At 43.4% G+C, this 21,850-nt stretch overlaps 1 protein-coding gene across 1 annotated transcript in view; it reads right to left on the bottom strand.

Moving 5' to 3' along the window:
- The window catches only part of Trpv5 (transient receptor potential cation channel subfamily V member 5), a 25,652-nt gene extending 4,729 nt beyond the window's left edge, over positions 1-20,923 (bottom strand). The window contains exons 1-12 of the mRNA XM_005363834.2: positions 20,814-20,923; positions 17,486-17,583; positions 17,224-17,346; positions 16,587-16,724; positions 16,171-16,269; positions 15,896-16,068; positions 15,607-15,753; positions 13,247-13,459; positions 2,685-2,771; positions 2,512-2,588; positions 2,098-2,263; positions 1,834-1,900 (exon numbers count right to left, since the gene is read on the bottom strand). Of these exons, the coding sequence (XP_005363891.1) occupies positions 1,834-1,900; positions 2,098-2,263; positions 2,512-2,588; positions 2,685-2,771; positions 13,247-13,459; positions 15,607-15,753; positions 15,896-16,068; positions 16,171-16,269; positions 16,587-16,724; positions 17,224-17,346; positions 17,486-17,583; positions 20,814-20,923 (1,498 nt within the window). The remainder of the gene's footprint in view (positions 1-1,833; positions 1,901-2,097; positions 2,264-2,511; positions 2,589-2,684; positions 2,772-13,246; positions 13,460-15,606; positions 15,754-15,895; positions 16,069-16,170; positions 16,270-16,586; positions 16,725-17,223; positions 17,347-17,485; positions 17,584-20,813) is intronic.
- Positions 20,924-21,850: the final 927 nt, after the last annotated feature.

The following is a 21,850-nucleotide window of genomic DNA, read 5'->3' as shown; positions in this document are numbered from 1 at the left end:
TACAGTTACCTTAGAACTGTTAAACTTAAGACTCTTGACTAAGTTCACTGTTCTGGGTCATGATAACATTCAACCATTCATCAAAAAGAATTGTATGTGTACATATGTACATAAATTACCTAGCAGATTATTATCTTTTGGAAAACCAAATATTTGAAAGGTAAGTTATTAAAAGAATGTATTGAATCTCCAATAATATCAAAGAACAGATCATGTGATAAGGCTAAAGGGAGAGCTCTTTTTAGGCTCTTTTGACTTCCAGACAACCACCCATTTCTCTGAGATTTGCTAGGTGAGCTTTGACCATCATGGAGAAGCTGTCTCATTGATGTGCAGCCTACCTCATGGCAGGCAGTTCTGGGTCCTTACAACACCCTGAGGTCCTTTAAATGGCGTCTTTTCCGAATGGGATACAGAGGTGTGTGGCAAGGTGATTCCAAGAGCATATAAAAGAGTCTGTATGAAATATTTGCTTCCTTCAGAAAAACCACAAGTGCGGAATGACCATTTGGAGGAACAGAGGTATAGGACATCCTTAGGAATCAACTGCTGTTCTAATCACAGTCTACCTATGGGTAAGGAAATTTGGGGTACGGACAAGGAAGAAAACTTACACCAGGCCTCACAGGATATAATACGCTATAGAATACTCTATACAGATAAATCCTTTCACACTTAAGTTAGGAATGTGTGTGTGTGCATGTGTGCGTGTGTGCATGTGTGTGTATGCGTGTGTGTGTGCGTGTGTGCATGTGTGTGTGTGCGTGTGTGTGTGCGTGTGTGCATGTGTGTGTATGCGTGTGTGTGTGTGCGTGTGTGTGTGTGTGTGCGCATGTCTATTCATTCTCTTATCTATCATTTTGTGGAAAACCTCACTGAACAGCGCATTCTCTAGCGATAGTGATAAGGTTCTGTAGCGATAAGGGGGCATGGTTCTTCAGAGATCATTTTTCCTGTGCACCCTCTTCGCATGGGTAACCAGTTAGAGACACAGAAGACTGAGTCAGAATTGCAAGTTTTTCATGAATCAAACCTGACCTTCTTCCTGTGAATATGAACTTTCTTGTGCCTGCCAATGCTCCCTCTATTCCCTCTGGTGGCTTTTTCTTCCTGTTCTGCACCTCCTCTGCTTGTTGGCACTCCCTACTGAACCTGTACGTCCTCATTCTCTCAGTCTCTCATCACAGCTCTGCTCTGTCTCCATTCTCTGCCATGTCTCAGGCTCTCCAAACTCTTATTATGTACTTTCTTTTTACAACCATTTCCTTTTCTTCATATATTTTTTTAGGGGAGCTAGATTTTATTTGACTGAGAATCCCGGGTTACATTCCATCAGTGTGGGGAAGCCAAGGCAGGAACTCGAAACAGCTGCTCACATCACATCCCGTCAAGAGCAGAGAGAGAAACAAATGCATGTGTGCCTCTGCTCAGCTTCACTCCTTTCCTTCATCCCTTATATGACTACATATTGAAGGAGGGAACTTTCTGTTTTATAGCATGACTTTTATCTCTTCTCCTGCACTATAAATATAGCAAAGTTCAACGTGACATTGCTCATATTTCCCTGCTAATATTTAAAATAGCTACAACTCTTCAGTGTCCGATGTCCCTCCAATAGTCTTTGAAGGGGCTTGTGGCTCAGTTGGCTGACTTGAATCTTGATGGCTCAGAACGTATGAGTCCACCTTTCAGGCCAACCAACCTGGGTGGTCCCTTTCAATGGACAAAGGTATGTTTTTAGACCCACTCCAATAGGAAGCAACGGCAATGAAGCCAAGTGACAGTGAGAACTGAGAAGATCTGCATCTCACAGTCTAGAAGCAGTGCTCTTACCTGAGGCAAATCCTAGGATGACCATCGCCATCAGCCAGCAGAAGCGCAGTAGGTCTCCAAAAATCATCTACAGAAAGCAAAGAAGAAAGTTGGAGAGACTCTTTCTCCATGCCTCTGAGCAGCTGTTGCCAGCAGACCTGAGTGTCCCGGTGCTGCCTCCAGCTAGGCTCTGAGAAGCATTTCTCTTTGCAGCTTTCCCCACCCTTCCACCTGTGAACGAAGGTCCTGTATCCTAATCAGAGCAAGGTTTGGTAAAGCACTGACCTTCTGAATCATGATTGTGAAGGGGCCCAGCATCTGGAATCCACGGGCAAAGTACATGACACTACACCAGCCCAGTACCAGGGCCATGGATATGGGCACCGCCTCCCCATTCATACTGGTCAGCCTCATCACCATGGTCACCAGCACAAGGGAGGCATAGGTAATGCTGCAGTAAGAACAGAAATCAAAAAGTGAGGTATGAGCTGGGAATATTTTGAATCTACTGCAACATGATGGTGACTTAGCTAGCACCTACACATTCATTAAGCTAAGTCTTAACAGCTAAAACATAAATCCAAAGATGCAAATTCACTGGGCAGAAATCTCTGATATATAGACCTCAGCAAGTGAACTAGAGACCTGGAAGATTCTAGTAAGTGGAGGCAGGGTCTGAAAAAAGAAGAAGACACTCACATGATGACATGGAATGGCCCCCCAAGAATTGTCTGTCCAAAGTAGCGAGAGGCGCCGACTCTGACGATGTCTGGGATCTAGGGAAAGATGATAAAGCAAAAAGAAAATACAGAATGCAATTCAACATGGGACCTAGGTGGATTGCTTTTATCCCAGACTCCCCAGATACTCACCTCTAGAAGCAGAATAACCACAGCCCCAGTGACTGTCACCAGCTCCCCGACCAGCCGGATATTATCTTGGTAAGTCACATATGCTTCCTATGGAAGGTAATCAGGACAAGAAACATTTCCTAATGTAAAGAGTTGTAACCTTTGACCTACTATCTAAAGCTATCAATATGTGACCAAGAAAAGGAAGAGCTCTTTCTATCACTATCACCTTCACCCTATTGTAACTTCCACTCTAATTTTGTGACCAGGACATGAGATTACATGCCCAAGATTTTCTTATAATGTTATATGCTAATGACTAGGTTTATTCCATGCCAATGCTTCCTCCTTTATATGTGTTGTGAGTTATGATTTGGAAATCATAATGCATCAAGCAGCTAAGAGAACCTTTCAAATCACCAAAATGACCAAATGGAATACTGGGCATGGTGGTAAATACCTGCAGTTCCAGCATTCAAGAGATAGAACAACAGAACACGAAGGCAAGGCCAGCTTGGGCTGCACAGTGAAACCTTGTCTAATGACAAAATTAAAACAGACAAAACAACAAAGCATGCCAAGTGAGTAAGTGAGCATAGAAGATAGGGATGATGGCTTCTGCCATGGAAACAATCCAAGTTCTCCAACTTCACTGTGGCTCACACACACTTTTAAGACATCATAAGCTTATCTCCGAATTCAGGGACCATTATGGGTCCCAAACTTGATAAATCTAACGAGGCCTTGCAACAGTGAAGATGTTTGAACTCATGGCTTCTCATCCGGAAGATGGAAACTCTACTGCTTTACCTCCTGCAGATAATGTGAAGGTCACATAGGTGGAGTGCCTTTGGAGTATACTTTAAACCATAAAAAGCCCTAGAAATATTTATTGTAGTTTCACTGATTTGGTAATACAGAATAGAATAGAAATAGGGCTACATATGGATTTTAGTTTTCTGGAAAGGCCCTGATTATCCTGAGAAGTCAAGGTGTTTCTGGGGTCAAGGTGGGATGAAGACCATCCTATTTCAACGACCTGCAGATTTGATGATGAAATGCTTCATCTATGACCCTTACCTACTGAGAAGTCATGACCTCACTCAAGAATACAAGGAAGTTTTTGGACTGCTTTTTGGGGAAAAAAGTCATATATAGACAAGAATATATGCCCTTTCATATATATAAAGTATATATTATATATCTAATCCAATATAGAATTATATATCTAAGTCCAGCAAATTAGAGCACCTCTGGGGCTGCTCCAGAGTTCATTGCTTGCTGGTTATTTGTTTTCTTTATTTTATCCTCAGTCCTTGCAGCTCTATGAGCTCTCTTCCTTCTCCACTGAAATTCAGTTCACAGACTGTGTCCTTTTATTATTGATCGCCTCGATCATAGTTATCTTTCTGTAAAGCATGCCAAATCATTTTTAGACAGTGTAGGTAAGTGGAAAAATAAATAGTAAACACATTAACTTTAGAAATAACTTTAAGTGCAGAAATTAGACAAGTGAATCTGATTTTGAACAAAATTGTCAAATGTCTTTTTAAAACTTTATATCTTGGTGAATGACTCAAGATCAGGGGTTCTCATTCTTTTTAATGCTATGACCTTTACTATAGTGCCTCACGTTGTGGGGACCCCCAACCATAAAATTAGTTTCGTTGCTACTTCATAACTGTAACTTTGCTTCTACTATGAATTGAAATGTAAATATCTGATATGCAGGATGTACCATGGTCTTATGTGATCCCTGCGGAAGGGTTATTTGATCCCCTCAAAGGGGTTGTGACCCACAGTTTCAGAACCACTGTTCCAGACAATGCCATCAACCTTGTTTCAGTTAAGAAGAGAAACTGAGCAAAGTCTGGTAGTAAAAGTTTGTAATCCCAGCAGCCCAGATCTTGAGGTAGAAAGATTGTGAGTTAAAGGCCAAATCCCAGCAACTGAGAGGTGGATTCAAGAGAGTCGGGAGTTCAAGCCCATTGTTTGACCATGTGACTGACATATTTGAGTCCGACCTGGACAAAGGTAGACCTTGTTTGGAAAGGAGGGGAGCAGAAGATAGAAGATGGCCTAGAAAACTCTGAGACGATCAGAGTGCCCCTAGAGGCCAGGGAAGCAATGACAGCACCTATGCTTTAGATAAAAAATAGGGAACTTGTCAGCAAACCATAACCAATCTCTCTTGCTAGGCTCCCCGCCCAACTCCATCAGCCCTTCTCTTCCTGTTCTGCAGATTCCTTTACATGGAGGGGTTACCCAGCACAAATCCACCAGTCAGACAGGCATTCAGAAACTGTACGCTTTTGCTCGAGTATTTTGATGCAGGTATTATATATGGCACCTCCCTTAAATCAGGCTGTGGAGTATGGGGTCTTCTGTGAGCTCACTTCTTTCTGTTCTTCAATACCAGTAAACAAAAAAGTGGGTTTTTTTTGTCTTAAAAAAAACTATTTTCTGTGGGGGGGGCGTGCATGTGAAATGTGTCTTAGTAATAACGGTTTCAGGCACTTAAAGCATTAGCCCTTGATTGTAGTGTTTCATACTGACAATTTTTTTTTGTTGTTTAGAATAGTTACTGTTACAGTGTTAAGAAAATGGGTCATTTTTTTTAAAGATGCAGAGACCTTGGATTTCATTGACACATCCTTGCTGTCTCAGGAAGATACTGCCCCTCTTAATCAACTATCCTAAGCTTCCCTAGAACTAAGCCTAAACAAATAATGAATTTACCTTTTTAAGCTTTAGAATTTTATTCTTTAGGAATTGTTCTCAAAACAGTTCTTTAGATGTGTTGTTCTTCAAGGAAAGGTTAGGGGATCAAGGTCGTGTATACTAAACCGTGTTTAAGTTAGCACAACCACTCAGTCTCAGCCCTGTTCATTGCACCGCTGCATTCTTACAATGCTTCCTTTTTTTTCATTTCCTGGGACCTAATGCCTCCAGGCAAACACACTGCTGTCTATCATCTTCTTTACCCTGCAGCTCTCTAGTCCACTCCCCTTCAAGTTTCAAGATTCATCTTTTGGAAATGTGAACATTATCACGTGACTTCTGTTTCATGCCTTTCCTAGCTGTCCAGTGCCTTTAGGATAAAAGCACAGATGGACTAAGAGAGTGTTCCCTAAATACTTATCCCAGTGGAAAGTTGCTACATAGTGTCTGGACAGGATTAACATACTGAGTTAAAAGAAGGTGCTCCTCCGAGAAAGGGTAAAACCTGGTTGATACCCTGAGATGAGACATGAAGGGGGAAGACCAAGAGCTATAGGCCAAGAGGCAACTGATGTTTTGTTTGATTTGATTCTTTTTGTTTGTTTTGGTTTTTGTTTTTCCTGAGACAAGGTCTTATTATGGTAACCCTTGGCTGGTCTGGAACACATTGTGTAGACCAGGTTAGCCTCAAGTTCACGGTGGTCCTTCTGCCTCTACCCACTGAACACTAGAATTCCAGGTGTGTGTCATCACACACAGCACTGTCCTTTGATTTTTGAAATTGTGTGTATTTGTGCTTTTAATCAAAATTCATTGTGAGGAAAGAATCAAATATAAAACCTAGATTAACAAACGTGGTTTACAAACTCACTGTTCTATCCTCGGTCTTATGTTCTTATGCTGTGTGTGGACTGAAGATAGACCAATGGGATCCTGATAACCAGGTCTTAAAGCACAATGTACTTTTTTCTTAAGAAACCTCTGACACCACATCTGTCTAGTACACCGTTCCTCATGCTTCAGGATTCAATTCAGGGCAACATTCATCTAGGTTCTCCTTTAATGCCCTCCTGCAGCTAGCTCAGATGTGCCCCCTGTGGGCAACTGGTGTTGCCCTGATTCATAGGCTGCATCTTGAGCACTGAAGTGTTGTGTGCTCAGATCTCTTTGAGCACCCTGAGGATATTAGCATTTCACTCCTAGTTTTTTATCCAGGGTTTACAGCAGTGTGGGAAAGTATTCATTCAGTAAGAAAGCCAAGAAGGAAGGGGGCCTGCGGAAACATCAGAGAGACAGCTTTCCCTGCGGACTGAAGAGGGAAATAAATCAGTAAGTGGGGACGAAGAAATCTGTTTGGAAGTAAACCAATTGAAAAGATGGCACCTGACTGAGTTCTTCTGAGACTACCAGCATCCTTGGTCAAGGTCACCTGAAACCTAAAAGACACTCCACTCTACTCCTCTGAAAGTAAGTATTTCCTACAAATAACCAGAATTTTTGTCATGGCCACATGGCTTCGAATTTTAAGAATTCTTAACAGACAGGAATTTTAGGAGTTGTCATAACCTGGAATTTAATTGTTATCCATAACCAGATCCCTGGTCACTCATATCTCATTGACCAGCTTGTCCTAATGAGTGACTCTCCCGGGTAAAACACTTAGGCAAGGGTACAGCAGAGCATGAAGCAACAGTGAGGTAAAAGCATTGTGTGCTCACTGTGTGGGGAAAAGTGAGCAGTACTGCCTGTCCCAGAGCACAAAAAAATCCTACCTCAAGCTTTGGATTCCTCCCCACCTCCCCCCAGATCAGACTTGCAAAGGGCCCCACTGACCGTTGGTGGAGAATTGCTCTGATTTTCTGAATTGAACAGAGAGCTTCCTGAACAGGACGGTCAAATGTTTATAGGCAAGTGTTTACCACAACCCAAAGGCAAAGCAGGATCTCAGGAGAGTTTAGGTCCCCTCATTGTTTTTCTTTAATTGTTTGTATTCTGTATTCCATATCTAGTGGTAAGGACTGCTGGCCTCAGGAGAGTGTGACCCTGTTCCCCAGGAAATGTCACCCTCTCAGTTTATGACCCTGCCTAAGGAAGCTTGATTGGGAAGTCATTAAGGAACAGCGACCACTCCTTGTTAGTTTTCCTCCTAAGGTTTGGCCCCCCACCTTCACGGTTTTGTTTCACTTTGTTCTGATATGCTTAGCTTTTTCATTTGACACAGAATCTCACTATATAACCCAGTCTGACCCAGAGCTCACAATCTTGGCTCACCCTGGCAAGCGCTGTCCAACATCCTTTCCCTTCGCCCTTTGCCCATTACCGAGTCATCTTCATTTGTCCTTAGCTCTGCATTTCAAGTGTGCGGAACTGCGGAATTGCCTGAGAACTTTAAATTGTAAACAAGCAGTCTGTCTACGTGTGTAAAGAACTACAGAAATTAGCCCCAGAAGGTTAAGATCCATTCCAATATTTTGATCAGAAAATAAGTAAAGGAGGGGTGCTCTGGATGGTGCAGACTCCACGTAGCATGAAAGATATCACCCAACACATAGTCTTCTTGCCCCGCACACTACACATTTTCGTCAAATCTTGTACCTGAGCAACTGCAGAGAAGGTTTGGAGATCAACACCTCTCTCATTTTCCAACACTGAATAAAACTGATTTCTACGTTGGTCTAAGACCAATTACCCATTTCCAAAAAAGTATGATTTACTCTCTATCTCATAGGCTAATTACATAAAAATAATAGTGGTGATTACGAAAACCGGAGATCAGAGAGTAGCTCAGAAGCTGGGAGTGGGAGGTATTCCGTATCTGATCTTCTTCCCCCACTTAAGGTATGCTCACTTTTACGATATTTCTATATAAAAAGTGAGGGTGGTGGACCTGAGCTAGTTCAAAGCCTAGAGGTTGTCTGGAACATGCAATGCATCTACAAAGAAAAAGAGAACCTAGGAGATAGAATATGACTCGGGAGCAGGAAACTGCCCGCTTCTGTAGTTATAATTCATGGTTCTAAGATGATAGGCACTTGAAGTCTACTAGTGCCTACACTACCTTTTCCAACCAAATGTCTTTGTCAAAGTGCTTAATATCTTTTAGATTTGTAGCCACCACTGTTTCAATGCTGCTCATCTTATTTATGAGTAAGAGGAACTTTAAATGATAAAATGCTTTGACGTATAAAAGGCAATCTACAAAACCACATCATCTTTACCTGTAGCTTATTAAAAATGAAACATTATGATCCTACCCCAGCTTTACTGCCAGAAACGTCATGTGAGCTTAACAGGGTCTCTAAAGCTTGACGAGTGTGTTCAGGGTACATATAGTAAGTACTTGGGAGAGGATATTTTTAGCTCTCGGGCTCCCTGTTTCTCTTCTTTCCTCCCCCGGCTTTAATTGGGATGCTTCTTCCACAGGGAGCTGATTGGGAGCCTTGAACAAGGAATTGTACAGAATTGGAGATCAGGTGGGTTTTTATAGGGCTATGGTGCCCCGGGTTGTCTGGAACGTTCCAGAGAAAAGGGCATATGGAATAATCATATTGACTATGTCAAATCAATGATTTAAAATAGATAGAAAACCATTTATAACTCCTAAAATTGTTTTCCCCCCTCACTGTTCACATTCGTCACAAAGAAATGATTATTTTACCATCACTGAATCTCCTGATATGAACTCTTCCTCATCACCTCCCTCTGAGATCATTATGCAAATTGACCATTCTCTCTTGCATGGTAAACTATAATAGGCACCTGATTGGTTTCCTCATAATGTCTGTCTTAGTCATTTCTAGTCTGTTTCCTATCCTGGTACACAATTTGGCATGAGGATTTTTATTAATGCCCATCATTCTATCCAGCTGGGTTGGGCAGGGCTCTAATCATAGCACTCAGAAGGCAGAGACAGGAGGATGGCCAAGAGTTTGAGGCTTACATAAGCTGTGTAGAGATTAGCAGGCCACCTTGACTGAGTTATTTTCATATTTAAAATTCCAAGCATTCTGTAAATTTGACAGTGAAGATTAACGCCAAATACGTACAGGAACGCACCACACAAACTGGGAAAGATCTGCCTTCACAGCCTCATCGGTGGCAACTTGCTCAGTTCTCTGTGTTTTTGATCAGTCTTTTTTTCCTAGACCCTGAAGAGAATTTCCCTGCCTTAGGCTCTGTGTATATGCATTCTCCTTGGCTAAAAGTCTCTTTTCATTTTGGCCTCAGCTCAGGGCAGAAGATTCTTTATAATCTTTGTTTGTCCCTCAAAAGAACCAGGCTGATGCTATATGCTATCTTAACACTGTGTCCTTTTTCTTAACTCTGGGTAAAATTTTAGTGCTAAGCAACTTGTAACAAAACATATTTATATGCTAATTTTGTTAATGTACATCAATCTATAAATTCTTAAACAAGAATTCTGTCTACATTGTATTTTGCTCAGACGATGGTTGTTGAGTTTCTAGTATCCACACTAGTGTTTAGCATTATTTATTTCATGAAGTTTTGAAATATTCCTAAGAAAAGAAAAAAAAACAACAAAAGAGAACTCAACAGAAATTTTTCTAGGAGATGAAAGGGATAGATAGATAGATAGATAAATAGATAGATAGATAGATAGATAGATAGATAGATAGATAGATAGATAGATAGATAGATAGATAGATAATCTTACTGTATAGCTCTAGTTAGACTATACTCTAGATTAGGTACTTTGTGTATAAAATCAAGCAAGCCACTTGAAAGCTGGAAAAAGGGCATGCCTAACCATAACCATGCCCTGTGATAATGGTGGGCATTAGTCAATGTTCTCGTGACAAATAGTACACCAAAAGTCAAAGTAACCCTGTGACTGGAAAGCTAGAAACAAACCTCCAGGATGGAGTCTGGTAGCTCTCAATCCTACCTGAATATCAGTCACTTGAATTTCTTTAAAAGACCAAAGCCAGGTCTCTACTTCTTAAGTTCTAAAATTTTAGGTCTGGTTTGTAGCACAAGGACTTGTATTTTTCCTAGCTTCCCAAGCCTGTAATATGTAGTCTTACTTACAAAACACACATCTAGAAAGTGATACAATTAACTAGCAGTCACCCTACTATTTAATTTCAGAGTTCACATTAAAATCCAAGAAGCCTAGCTCTCAAACCTTGAACTTCTCAATTACTTGAAAACTCTATGGTCACTGTGACACACCAACATTTGAGTGGAGCTAAATTAGCTCCTTTTTTACATGGCTCAGTTTTTATGCACTTTATGCTGTCTCACAGAAACAGAGGATTTTCCCCCTTTATTCCAAATTTCCAGCGTGCAGCTACTCGATTGTTCACATAAATTCCCACACATGAAACTAGAATAGTTCTTTAAGGTCCTCGTGCCCAGTGTTTTCCACAGACCCTAAAAGATCTACAACGGGAGTCCCCAGAGTTACTGAGAGCCCCGTGTCTCCAGCATGACTAGTGTCATTGGCTATTAAGTATTCATTTATTTAAGAAAAAGTTCCCCAAAGTAACTAATTGGTCAACAATTGAATTCAAGTCTAGAGAGCATGTTTTTAAACCTTTGTATTTCTGAGGCTTTCAAGTAATATACAAATAGAAAAAAAGAGAGAATTTCATATTATTCAAGGAGTAATACGATGTGAAAGTAAAATATTCCAAATTATGGTGATAAATTCTCATCCTATCTAAACTGACTTAGAACCAGAATGTTCTAGAAACTCAGATCCAAGGCTTAAAGATTTAACACCAAAGAACAGGGACCATTCATTTATTTATATTGTTATCTAAATCCCTTATTGCTGTATCTTTGACCTTCTTACTCCTTAACCTATTTCCAAGGTAATAATATTTAATAAGAATCTTCTATTTTGTTCAGAATGACAAAGATGTTAAGGAGGAAGAAAGAAGGAGTAAGAGAAATGAAAGAAGGATGGCTGGGGCACTTAGCTATAATAATGCTATTTTTAGTCTGGAGGTAAAGGGAAAAGATCTTTCAAACATAATTTAGTCTACCTACGTCAAAGAAACATGTTTATGCTTAATTCACACTGCCCCAATGAGAAAGACACGTAAGACTTAGTTGTACTTAATTACTCAGCATCGCCAAAGTGCAGATAGGGTGGAACCTCATATGTTATTGCCAGTGTGTAATCTCTGTATTGGTGTGAGACAAAGGTTGGGGGAACACATGGGAGGACACAGGGGCAGAGATAATGGGAAATCCTATCTACTCTGTTTGCTCATGGCTATGTTTTCTTCCCCATTGCTAGTCACTTGCTTGAACCTCCTAATTATCATTAGTGTTGTTCTCTTTTTCTTAAACGTCTCTTTGCTTGTATTTGGCCAGAGCTTCCATGCGCAAATGGAGCCATGGGGAAAAATTTTTTTCTGAGCACCTATATCTAGCTCTGCTATTCTGGCAGTATCATCATTTGCTTTGTGTTTTGAGATAAAATAAGCTCCCTCTTTCTCTCCCTCTCTCTCCTTTCTGTCTGTCTGTCTGTCTTTCCTTCTCTCCTCTCTTCTTTCTCAGAATAACTTTTACAGTTGCATAATACAGCATATTAAAGTCAAGTTAATTGTACATATATCTTATTTCATATCTGAGATGTAATATACATAGTAAAAACATAAATGCAACTCATTTATTTTATATACATATATTCTGTATACACACATATATGTGTATATATATGTAGATAAGTAGATATAGAAAAGGAGAGAAAATATAAAAAATTAGAAATAAGAAAGGTGGAATATCTTCACCTAGTTTGGGGTTCTCCTCCCTGTTTGTGTACTACTTTTATCTAAGCCCAAAATTCAAGGTTTTGCTTTTTGATTACATGAAATTTATCTTCTCTTTGAGACAAAATCACCCCCTGTCTTATCTATGCTGAACTCTTCCTATGGCTCGTCTTTGCACAGACCAGTGGCCCTCAGCCTACTCAATGCTGTGGTCCTTTAATACAGTTCCTCACGTTGTGGTGACCCCAACCATAACATTATTTCATTGCTACTTGATAACTATAATTTTGCTACTATTATGAATCATAGTGTAAATATCTGACACACAGGGTGTCTCACAAGTGACCCCTGTGAAAGGGTCATGTGACTGAGAGCCACTGGTGTAACTGTGACCTCTGCACTCAGTGCTTCCTTAGCTTACACAGCTCTTTCTTTTCTTTCTCTTCTGTCCTTATTTTTTGGGGGGACTATTTCAGGGCACCAGCACAAAAATTTTAGGGTTTCATAGAAAAACCCCTCAGATGGTGTTCTACTGGTTGACCACATATTCCAAAGCTTCTCTTCAGAATCTGCATTTTGTTGGAAGAGAAGACTTTGCTTTATTTGGCATGATTTTTAATCTATTCTGCACCTTTATTTTTCCATATTTAGCTCCCCAGAACTCCTCAGGACACCATGAAATGGCAGGTCCTGTCGAGGTGATTCATACTCAACTGCTGCCCCCTTCTGAGATCTTTCTAAGGAGTCTACAACAGAGATCTAGACAACCCACTACAGAGAGGAACTGCTTGGTAAATTAAATGGAATTTCTCAAATATGCAAGGTTAGAAACACCAAACACTTTTTAAAAAGGTGTGTGTGTGTATGTGTGTGTGTGTGTGTGTGTGTGTGTGTGTGTGTAAGAGAGAGAAGGGGGGGGATTTTGTAGCTTCTTGGAAACTTTTCCTGCTGAGGCTCCATCTGTGCCCTCCTAGCTCCTGTCTAACTCCTACATTAGTAACAAGGTGCTGGCAACTTCCTGGGCCTGTGGCCAGTGTCTTTTTTGGAGAGCATCAACATGGTCTCCAACACCACTACACCATACCACCATTCCCTTTCACCCCTTTGCAGAAGATGTACCTGTAATGTTTTCTGTTCCATGATGGTATTATCGCGAGAATATGTGCGGTTGGTGTCACGGAACTTGAGGGGCCGGTAGACACAGCATGTGCTGACGCAGATCATGTAGAGGATGTAGAGAGCACCCAGGAGGCAGAAGTAAGGCTGTCCGTACTTCCTCCACTTCAGGCTCACCAGCTCCTTCACTGGGGTCTGTTCTAGAATCTGGCGAGCCTGTCAGAAAGAGGACAGTGCGGAGTGAACAGCATGGTGATGCAGAGTTGAGCGCCGAGTTGCGATCCAGATGACAGTCATTCATTTCTTTCACAGGAGGCTAGGAATTTCCATTCTGTGCTAGGTTTTGCACTAGTGCTTTGGAGAAGCACTTGCTCACTGTAGTAAACACAGCGCACACAGCAGCACTGAGGCTCCAATAGATGCATAGTAGCTATGTGACTGAAGGGACATTTAGGCAAGGTTATTCCACAAATAGCAGCAGTCACTCAGAAAGGAAGATCTGAGAAGCCACTGCCCCTTTGCAGGTAAGACATGCTTGGGACTAGGAGAGCATCTGTTGAGACTCATGGATGGGAATGGCCTGAGAGAAATAAGCAATAACAAAGGTGGCTGTGCAGACACCCTGTAGACATCACAAGAGGGGGTTTGATATTTTTTCTAAATGTAACAGAAAGAAGTTGGGAATTCTAAGCAGGAAAATAGTTCAGTTTGCACTAGGTATGGTTAGACTGACAAAGAGCAGTACAGGAGACAGTAGGATGTAGTAATAGTATAAGCCAGATGGGACGGCCGCTCTGAGAGAGGTAAACGGCAGGATGCAACGGAGAGAACAACGTGGATGGGATAGGACATCAGAAAAGCCAGAAAGAGGCAAATTCAAAGTAAAACATAAAAGATTGGGGAAGTAAGAAAATTTCCCTCGAGAGTGGAGGGAGGAAGAAAGACCGTTTCTAGATACCCTCAACAATCCAGGCAGGAAGCCGAAGGAGCCCCCAACCACAGAATCTATTTTTGCCAGAAAATAGAAAAATCCTGATCTTCAGATGGACGACTGCAAGCAATAAAAGCGGGAGCCAGACAGGTGGTGTTAGAGAAAAGTAGCTGCTGCAGGCCACATAAAACCCAGAGGAGAATGCAGGTGGCTAATACTTGACACCAAAGAGTATGGGGTGTGGTTGCAGAACCTACATTATCCATAGGGGTCTACGAAAACTTGCTCAAACTTCAGGTGCTTCCAGGATTTTCCAGATCCATACAAAGTAGAGTTCAATTTTTCTTCTGCTCATTAGTTAGAATAATCTTTCAAGATTTGTGGTTCTAGAAGGGTTCTTAGGAAATTGTCATAGAGCAGATAGTCAACAGAAACTCAGTTTGAACCATATCAATAGGTTCCTGAAGATAGAGGCCTTTTCTTCACTCTCGACTCTTCCTTTTTGTCCATTTACTCTATTATATCTGACTGTCTTTGTGCTGTTCCATCCCTGGAAAGTTTGATGCAAAACTCAGGGTTTTGTTGTTGTTTGTTTGGGGCTTTTTGTTTGTTTCCCTTCTTCCTAGTGACACACAGCTCCCCCTAGAGTGCCGAGGGGAAGGATACACTTCCTCTCTGAGCACTCCTTCAACTTCCTGTCTGGGCTGTCAAACACATCTTGAAACTCTTCTTCCCTCTACCCTCAAAGGTTGGAAAAACACTTCTGCCTATGGCTTTGTTTTGAATCTGCCTCTTCCTAGGTTTTCAGCTGCCTGCTCACCTTATCTTTCATCTTCCCTCCTCCGCATCTGGCTGTGGATGTGTTTCATCACATCCAGCCCGAATTGTTCCCACCTCTGTTTCGCTGCTCCTGTGAGCAGTGTGCACCCCCATCGTGGAACAGATCAAACTCAACTGCAGTTTATGAGAACAACCCAAATTTAAAGAAGTTGGCTAGAAAGATATATGTTTTTGCCTTATCTGTCCCCTTGGTTTCTTGTGTATTGTCCGGGACAATGCAGCAGGTACTTAACATGCTAAATGATGGAAGGAAGGAAGGTAAAGAAGGAGGGAAGGAGGGAGGAAGGGAGAGAGGGAAGGAGTGAGAAAGGGAGAGAGGGAAGTGATTCCAAGTTAGATTCTTAATCTGAAAGGTTAAAATGAGATAAATAAACAGAGAGAGTAGAGCCCAGAGGGGAAAAGTGATCTCAGAAGATGAGTGTTGGATAATATTTGTACCTATGGAAACTATTTTCTCCTACAGACAGGGTCTCTATCTATGTAAGGCTGTAAGGTATCTTGGGATCAAAGTGTCTCAGTAGATGAAAAAGCAAGCAATATCTCAAGATGTGTTTCTCACATGAAGTTTCTGGAACCATTATGACATCCATACCTCTTTCTTCTTGGAGGAAACCACAAGTTCCAGAAAGGACAACTCCTCTCCCCAGGAGTCAATCTCTGTGATGTCATAGAGGGAAGACGTCAGTGACCCACATGACCACTGGATGTGCTTCCGTTTCTGCATCAGGTGTTGAAACATCTGGCGGAGAAAGCAAAGCTTTGAATGGTGAGTGTGTTAGAAGATGGTCTAGAGACTACCTATGGACCAAGTCAATTACCTACACCAGTGATGGGGTAGACAGGGAAAAGTCATTAAGGACAACTTAGGGCATGGGTCTCACCACAATGTTGCCCTCCACTCCAGCCAGCTTGAAGGGGGTGAGTCCCTGGTTGTTGGGCACAAGTTCCAGGGACTTCAGGTGGTCTCCCCCATCATAGGACAACAGCAGGTTGTACATCTGGCAGGCAAAGGTTTTGTTGGGCTGCAAGATGAGTATGTGCAGCACAGTATTTCCTGGGGAAGACGGGTTGGCATCAGGTCCCCTGATGAGTCACTCCCTGTCCCCCATCCTCTCACACCCAGCACCCAGCACTTTCTCCTCATCCCAGCTCTTACCCAGGGAGTCCTGGGCCCGGATGTCAGCTCCATGCTCAATGAGCAGCCTGACAATCTCCTCGCTGCCCACACAGGCAGCAAAGGACAAAGGGTGCTCTCCTGTGGACACAAAAAGATAGGAGACAGGAGACAGCAGGATCAGAAGAGGAGAGGGACTTTTGTTTCTAGCCCAACAACTGCCTCCTCCTCCCATAAGTCAATTTGTGGCTTGGGATCACTTGCCCAGCAGAACCTCAGGGAAATATAGCACAGAATGTTGTGGAGGGAATTGGCCTCTGGTTCTAAGTCCTAGAAGAACTATACCCTCCCAGATTCTCCAAAAAGGGAATGAAGGAAAAGATCCTCCGTAACCTCTCTCTTTTTGTCCAACCCAACTCTCCATCTCCCCTTTCTCTGAGCTTGGCCCTGGATCTCACCATAGTAGATGAGGTTGTGGGGACTGCGTTGGAAGGCTGAGCCTGTAATTCTGGCAGAGACACTGGCCCCTCTGGCAAGCAGGGCTCGGACCAGGTTCACATTCTGGTTCATAATTGCGATGTGTAGTGCAGTCTGACCTGGCCCAGAGAGAGCTGTGTGTCACGGTTCTGTCTGGGGCACAACACCCCATAGCCCTTTACAGAAGTTCCCTGAGGGCTCCCCACACAAACTTCTGCTGTAGACTGCAGAGTAGCCAGGGACCAAGGGCTCCTGGGTCAGTGCCTCTATTCTTCATCTATTGAGGGATTGCTACACATACGAACAGTCTAAGGTTGCAGAGAGAATGAGAGAGAGAGAAAGAGAGGGAGAGAGGGAAGGAAAGGGGGAAAGGAGGGACAGAGAGAACTATGGAGTTATGGTCTGAGGGGCCCTGAGAAACCTAAAGAGAAATATGGAAATATGGAACAACTAAAATGGAACCATGGAAGTTAAAACCCACGATCTAGAGTCTTGTCTTTATCTCAACTCATGAGGCACTTCCACCCTTTCCCTGAGCCCACCCAACACAGATGCATTTTAGCCCAGTCTACCCACCCACATCAGGTTCAGGTTTGAACTACTGTAAGGCTGCCTCACCTACAAATGGCTCACACAGTGTAGGCTCTGTGACCAGGTATGGAGCTGCCTCCATCAACATTGTAGCGGCCTCCAGATTGTCATAGAGAGCTGCTACATGCAGCGCTGTCTCCCCCAGGGCAGCTGGAATGAAACAAGGCAAGAATACCAAACATTTGCCAGTCTCTCTCAGGGAAGAGGCTCCTGACTCCAGAAACACATCAGGAGCCTCTCCAAGCAGCCCTTTCCAAAGCCACCTCTATCCATCTATCTCAGATCTCACCTCTTTGTCGGAAGTCACAGTTCTGGTCATGCTGAAGTTTCTTAAGTGTGCACAGATCATTTTCCTTGGCTGCTCGGAGCAGTGGAGACTCCCAAATACTGGCAGAAGATGAGTAGAAGTTCATTAGGGATCATCACAGAGAGGCCATGGTCAGAGGAAGCAGAACCATTCTCTAGGGTGGTCACGGCTCTCACAGTACACAGTAACAAATCAATTTGTTGCTCTTGAGTTATTCATTGGTTTCAAAGGATGAGAAGACACTAAGGCAAGATCTCATTTTAAGGCTACTCTGATTTCCTTTGTGGTTCCTCTCACTGTAATTCCTCCCAGAAAGTGAAGACTTGTGTGTGGCCTGAGTGTTAGCTGTAAGTGGTTAGATAGACAGGACAGTTCTTCATATGGTTGAAAACATTGCAGTTAGGACACAGGCCTCAGATTATTCAAGCAAGATTTAACCTGGAAGCCTCCTGGTCTACCAGAAATTACTGTGCAAGTTGCCAACAAACAAAAGCAATCAAGAGTCCTGTCCAGCAGTGACATCTATGAACCACAACACTGACCAGCACAGCAAGGTATCCCTACAGGTGCCATCATGACACGCCTATCTTTGCAGTAACCCACAGCTGTCTAATTGGACTTAAGGTTCAATTACCAGGACAGAAATCATGTCTGGTGCTAGAAATAGCCAACCAACTTCATGGGGCCAGTGAGGTCATAGATCTTAGAAGAGAGAGTCCACTACCACCACTGTGCTAGGTCAGTGGGATTCTTAACAATATTCTAATAATTATCCTTACACTCACATGTAAGTACAGCTCTCAACTCTCATTAAAGATTTTCCTTACAGCAAATAGAGACCATCACAGAAAAGCCCAACTGGACACCGTGCACAGATCAATGGAACATGGGGATACAAGCCACAATGAATACATCTTCAATACAACTCCTACTCAAAAACACAGAAGAAGAAAAGGCAAAAAGATTGCTAGGAACCAGAGAGGGCCACAAAGTTTGCTGTGAAATTGCATCCCCGATAAACGGCTGCATAAACAAGACCTGATAAGTGGCAGTATCGATAGACATGTTAACTTGGAATAGAGAAAATATCAGAGTCCGGTCACTAGACAAAGAACTACAGGCAATTACCAACTGCTCAGAGAGGAGCTGCATAAATGCTTGTCTAAGACAACCTGGTTAACCTGAAATCACTTACACACAATGAATGAACGTGGACTCAGCAAGTTATGTGTGTGCTTGTGTGTGTGTGTGTGTGTGTAAAACAATAATAATTAAAGAAAAAGATCCATCAATTTGGGGGGTATGGGAAAGAAAGGAGGGAGGAAAGGAAAGAAAAAAGTGATATAATCATATTTTAATGAAAGCATACTAAATAAAAAATGATGAATAACTTAATTGATAATGAAATATATGGGGTTATTCCTGAGGAACAAGAGTCTGGGGAGTGCAGTGGGTTTCAGGGTATTCTTGTGGGGGGAAAAAAGGACCTTAGGCCTGATGGACTTCTTCAAAGCCACATAAGTAAGTCAGAACCCTGAAAGGAGATGAGAAGGAGGAGGCATTTCTGTAACATCCCCACGCTTCCAGCTCAGTTAGACTTGCTCTCTGTAGCCAAGGGGAGTTGGTGACCAGCCACTAAAGGACTTGGGCTAGCCTTAGACCTTACAGATTCTGTGAAGCTGAGCCCTGGATTCTTGCATTTGTCCCCTCTCAAGTTCTCACCACTCCTTTGCAGGGTTGTTCAAATGCATATCTCAGCTATGAACAGAGTGTGCGTGCGGGGAGCCCATAGGCCACACCTTCCTCCCGACTTAGACCTTAGATGTAAGACTCCAGATACTTTGTTTTCAACCAAAGAGAAATGAGCACTGGGACTCTCAGCTGCTTGAGATGGTCTTACAAATGCCCCTGGGTTAATCTTTGAATTTGACTTTGCCTGGATATATGTGGAATAGGAAATGAAGCCGAAGCCAGTCTTCCTAAACAACACAGTCTAGGCTCCAAAGGCAAATGTGGATCTAGGGATTTGGGGGCCATAAGGAAAGCATAGGAGACAAACAGATGGCTATTTCTTCTTCGTGTCTCTCAGTCCCTGATTCTCTTTTTCCATTGTCTCCAGGGAGAAGGAACTTTGTAGTTAAAAACTGTTTTATCAAGCATAATGCTCCCAGGAGGAGCTTAGAGTCAGAGGTCAGAACCTGCCCTAACTCACCCAAGTTCTTGGTCCCAGTTGAGCCTTGTGGCCCTGACCAGCCCAGAGTGGCTAGGGCTGGATTACAGAGTTTAACCCCTCTGTCTCGAGGCTACGATATAAAACTTTGTCCATCCTAACCCTTGACCCCCCTGCACCTTTACTTAGGAAAATTTCTGAAGCCAAATGAACTCAAAGACTATCCTAGGTGCACTCTAGCGCAAAATGCGGAGAAACCGAAGTTCCCATTGCGTAACCTGGGGAGGAGCTCGGCGAATCAACGGAGTGCTCACAGAACTCAGTAGGGAAAATAACGCAAGACTCCGTGTTCACAATCATTAATACTTTCAAGATGCGGCAAACTGGAAACTGAGCCAAACACAAGAATCTTCTGCAGCAGCATTCTGCTCTCAGTTCATTCCATTTGCCAGCCCACTCTCAAGGGGAAGCCAATCGCACAAACATTCTGGAGCCGGAGCTCACCTGAGGGAGGCTCTCTGGCCCCTTGCCTGGACAGTTTTTCCGACTTCTGGACCTCAGAGCTCATCCCTGCAATGATCTTTCTGGAGATGGGTCAGCAACCCGGGACTAAAGGCCTTTGGTTATCTCCCTGATCTCCGGCAAGCCTGACACATTAAAAGGGAAAACTGAACTCAGCCCTCGGTTCTCACCTGAGCTGCCTTGCTCAGTTGGTCACCTCCAGGCATCATGCAATTAAACCTCTCCTCCCCCTTTCCCAGGTCATCAGCTTCCATTCTTCTGATGACAACTCCTTGATCAAGCTTTCCTCAACTCCTCTAAACAAAGACTACTTCAAAACCTGAAGATTTGATCTCTTCCCCACAAAACCTACTCCCCCTGCAACCTTTTCTGGCTTGGCCTCTCCACCAATTTACCTGTCTTCTACTTTTACGTCTGTATTCAAGGTCTCCGTATAGACAACACCATACTTTCTACTGCCGCTACCATGGGCCAGCTGGAGTTTTATACCAGCGAGACTGGAGGGGCTAAATAATAGGCAAGAGCCTGACACAGAGTTTGAGTGCTGCCTCAGGGGAACGGTTGTGTACACAAGGACTTGAGACTCTGTGCGGTGGCTGGGTGCCCTCGGGAGCCTACCTCTTCTGCTGCAGCATGTGAAGCTGATCCAAGTGCTGGTACCAGTCTTGTTCGCCGAGCCACCATCTGAGAAGTTTCTGGAGTTGGACCCACGGCCCTTTGGCCCCCATGTCTCCTTGCAAGTGCTCGCAACTTGTGCAAAGCTGATGGAAGGAGTCAGTCTGGGGTCTCAGCTTAGTCTGCTGAGTGGAGTCTCAGGTGAATATATCTCCTGTGCCTGTGGTGGGTGGCTGCGGGGCGTGAGTGTGTGGCCTGTGCACCGAAGAACTAGCCACCTTGCTGGGAGAAGGGGAGGAGACCCTCCCAGAGATGAGCCTGGGGGCACAAAGCAGTCTGGAGCAAGGAGGGGGAAAGGGGAGGGGCATTCTTGGTTCATGGCAGTGGGCTGGGCAGCTGAGACTGGGAGAGGCTGAGGGGTTGGGCCAAGGAATTTGGAGGGAGAACGGGCTAGGTAATCACGAAGGGGAAACTGGTACCCTGGGGCGCAGCTCTCAGACAACTGCTAGAGGCTCTTTCTTGACTCCTGCTGTTGGAGAGCAGGTACTGAGATGACTAGAGGGTAGAGATATCCTGGGACACTTTCTAGGGGTGAGGTAGGAGAAGGAATGGATGATGATAAGGCGGTGTCACTTTACGAAACAGCATCTTGCATTGGCCTTCTTATGGCTTTTCAAGAGACGCGTCAGTGGTATTGAACGTACTCTTTCTATGGACCTGTGAGCAGCAGAAACACGGCCAGAGCTGCTTTCGAATGAGATGACACTGTACCAAGAAGGAATGTGCTCTCTCAGCTCCTGGGCTGGAGACAAAACTAGAACACACTTTGAAATGGGGGTCTCAGCTGCCAGTTCATTGCTCTCTGGGCCGTTCTACTTCTTGGGAAACTTTTGAGAGACCTGGGAAAGATAGGAGAGACTCAAGTGGGATCTGCTGAGACCCTTCCTTAGAGAGCCTTGGACCATTGGGATTGGCCCCTTCTTTTGACATAAGCAAGAAAGCTCTGATCCAAAGAGCAAAATAGCCCCTAGAGCAGGGCA

Source organism: Microtus ochrogaster, linkage group LG12 (assembly GCF_000317375.1).
Source record: "Microtus ochrogaster isolate Prairie Vole_2 linkage group LG12, MicOch1.0, whole genome shotgun sequence".
NCBI lineage: Eukaryota > Metazoa > Chordata > Mammalia > Rodentia > Cricetidae > Microtus > Microtus ochrogaster.
This window is presented reverse-complemented; position numbering and strand designations above follow the sequence as displayed.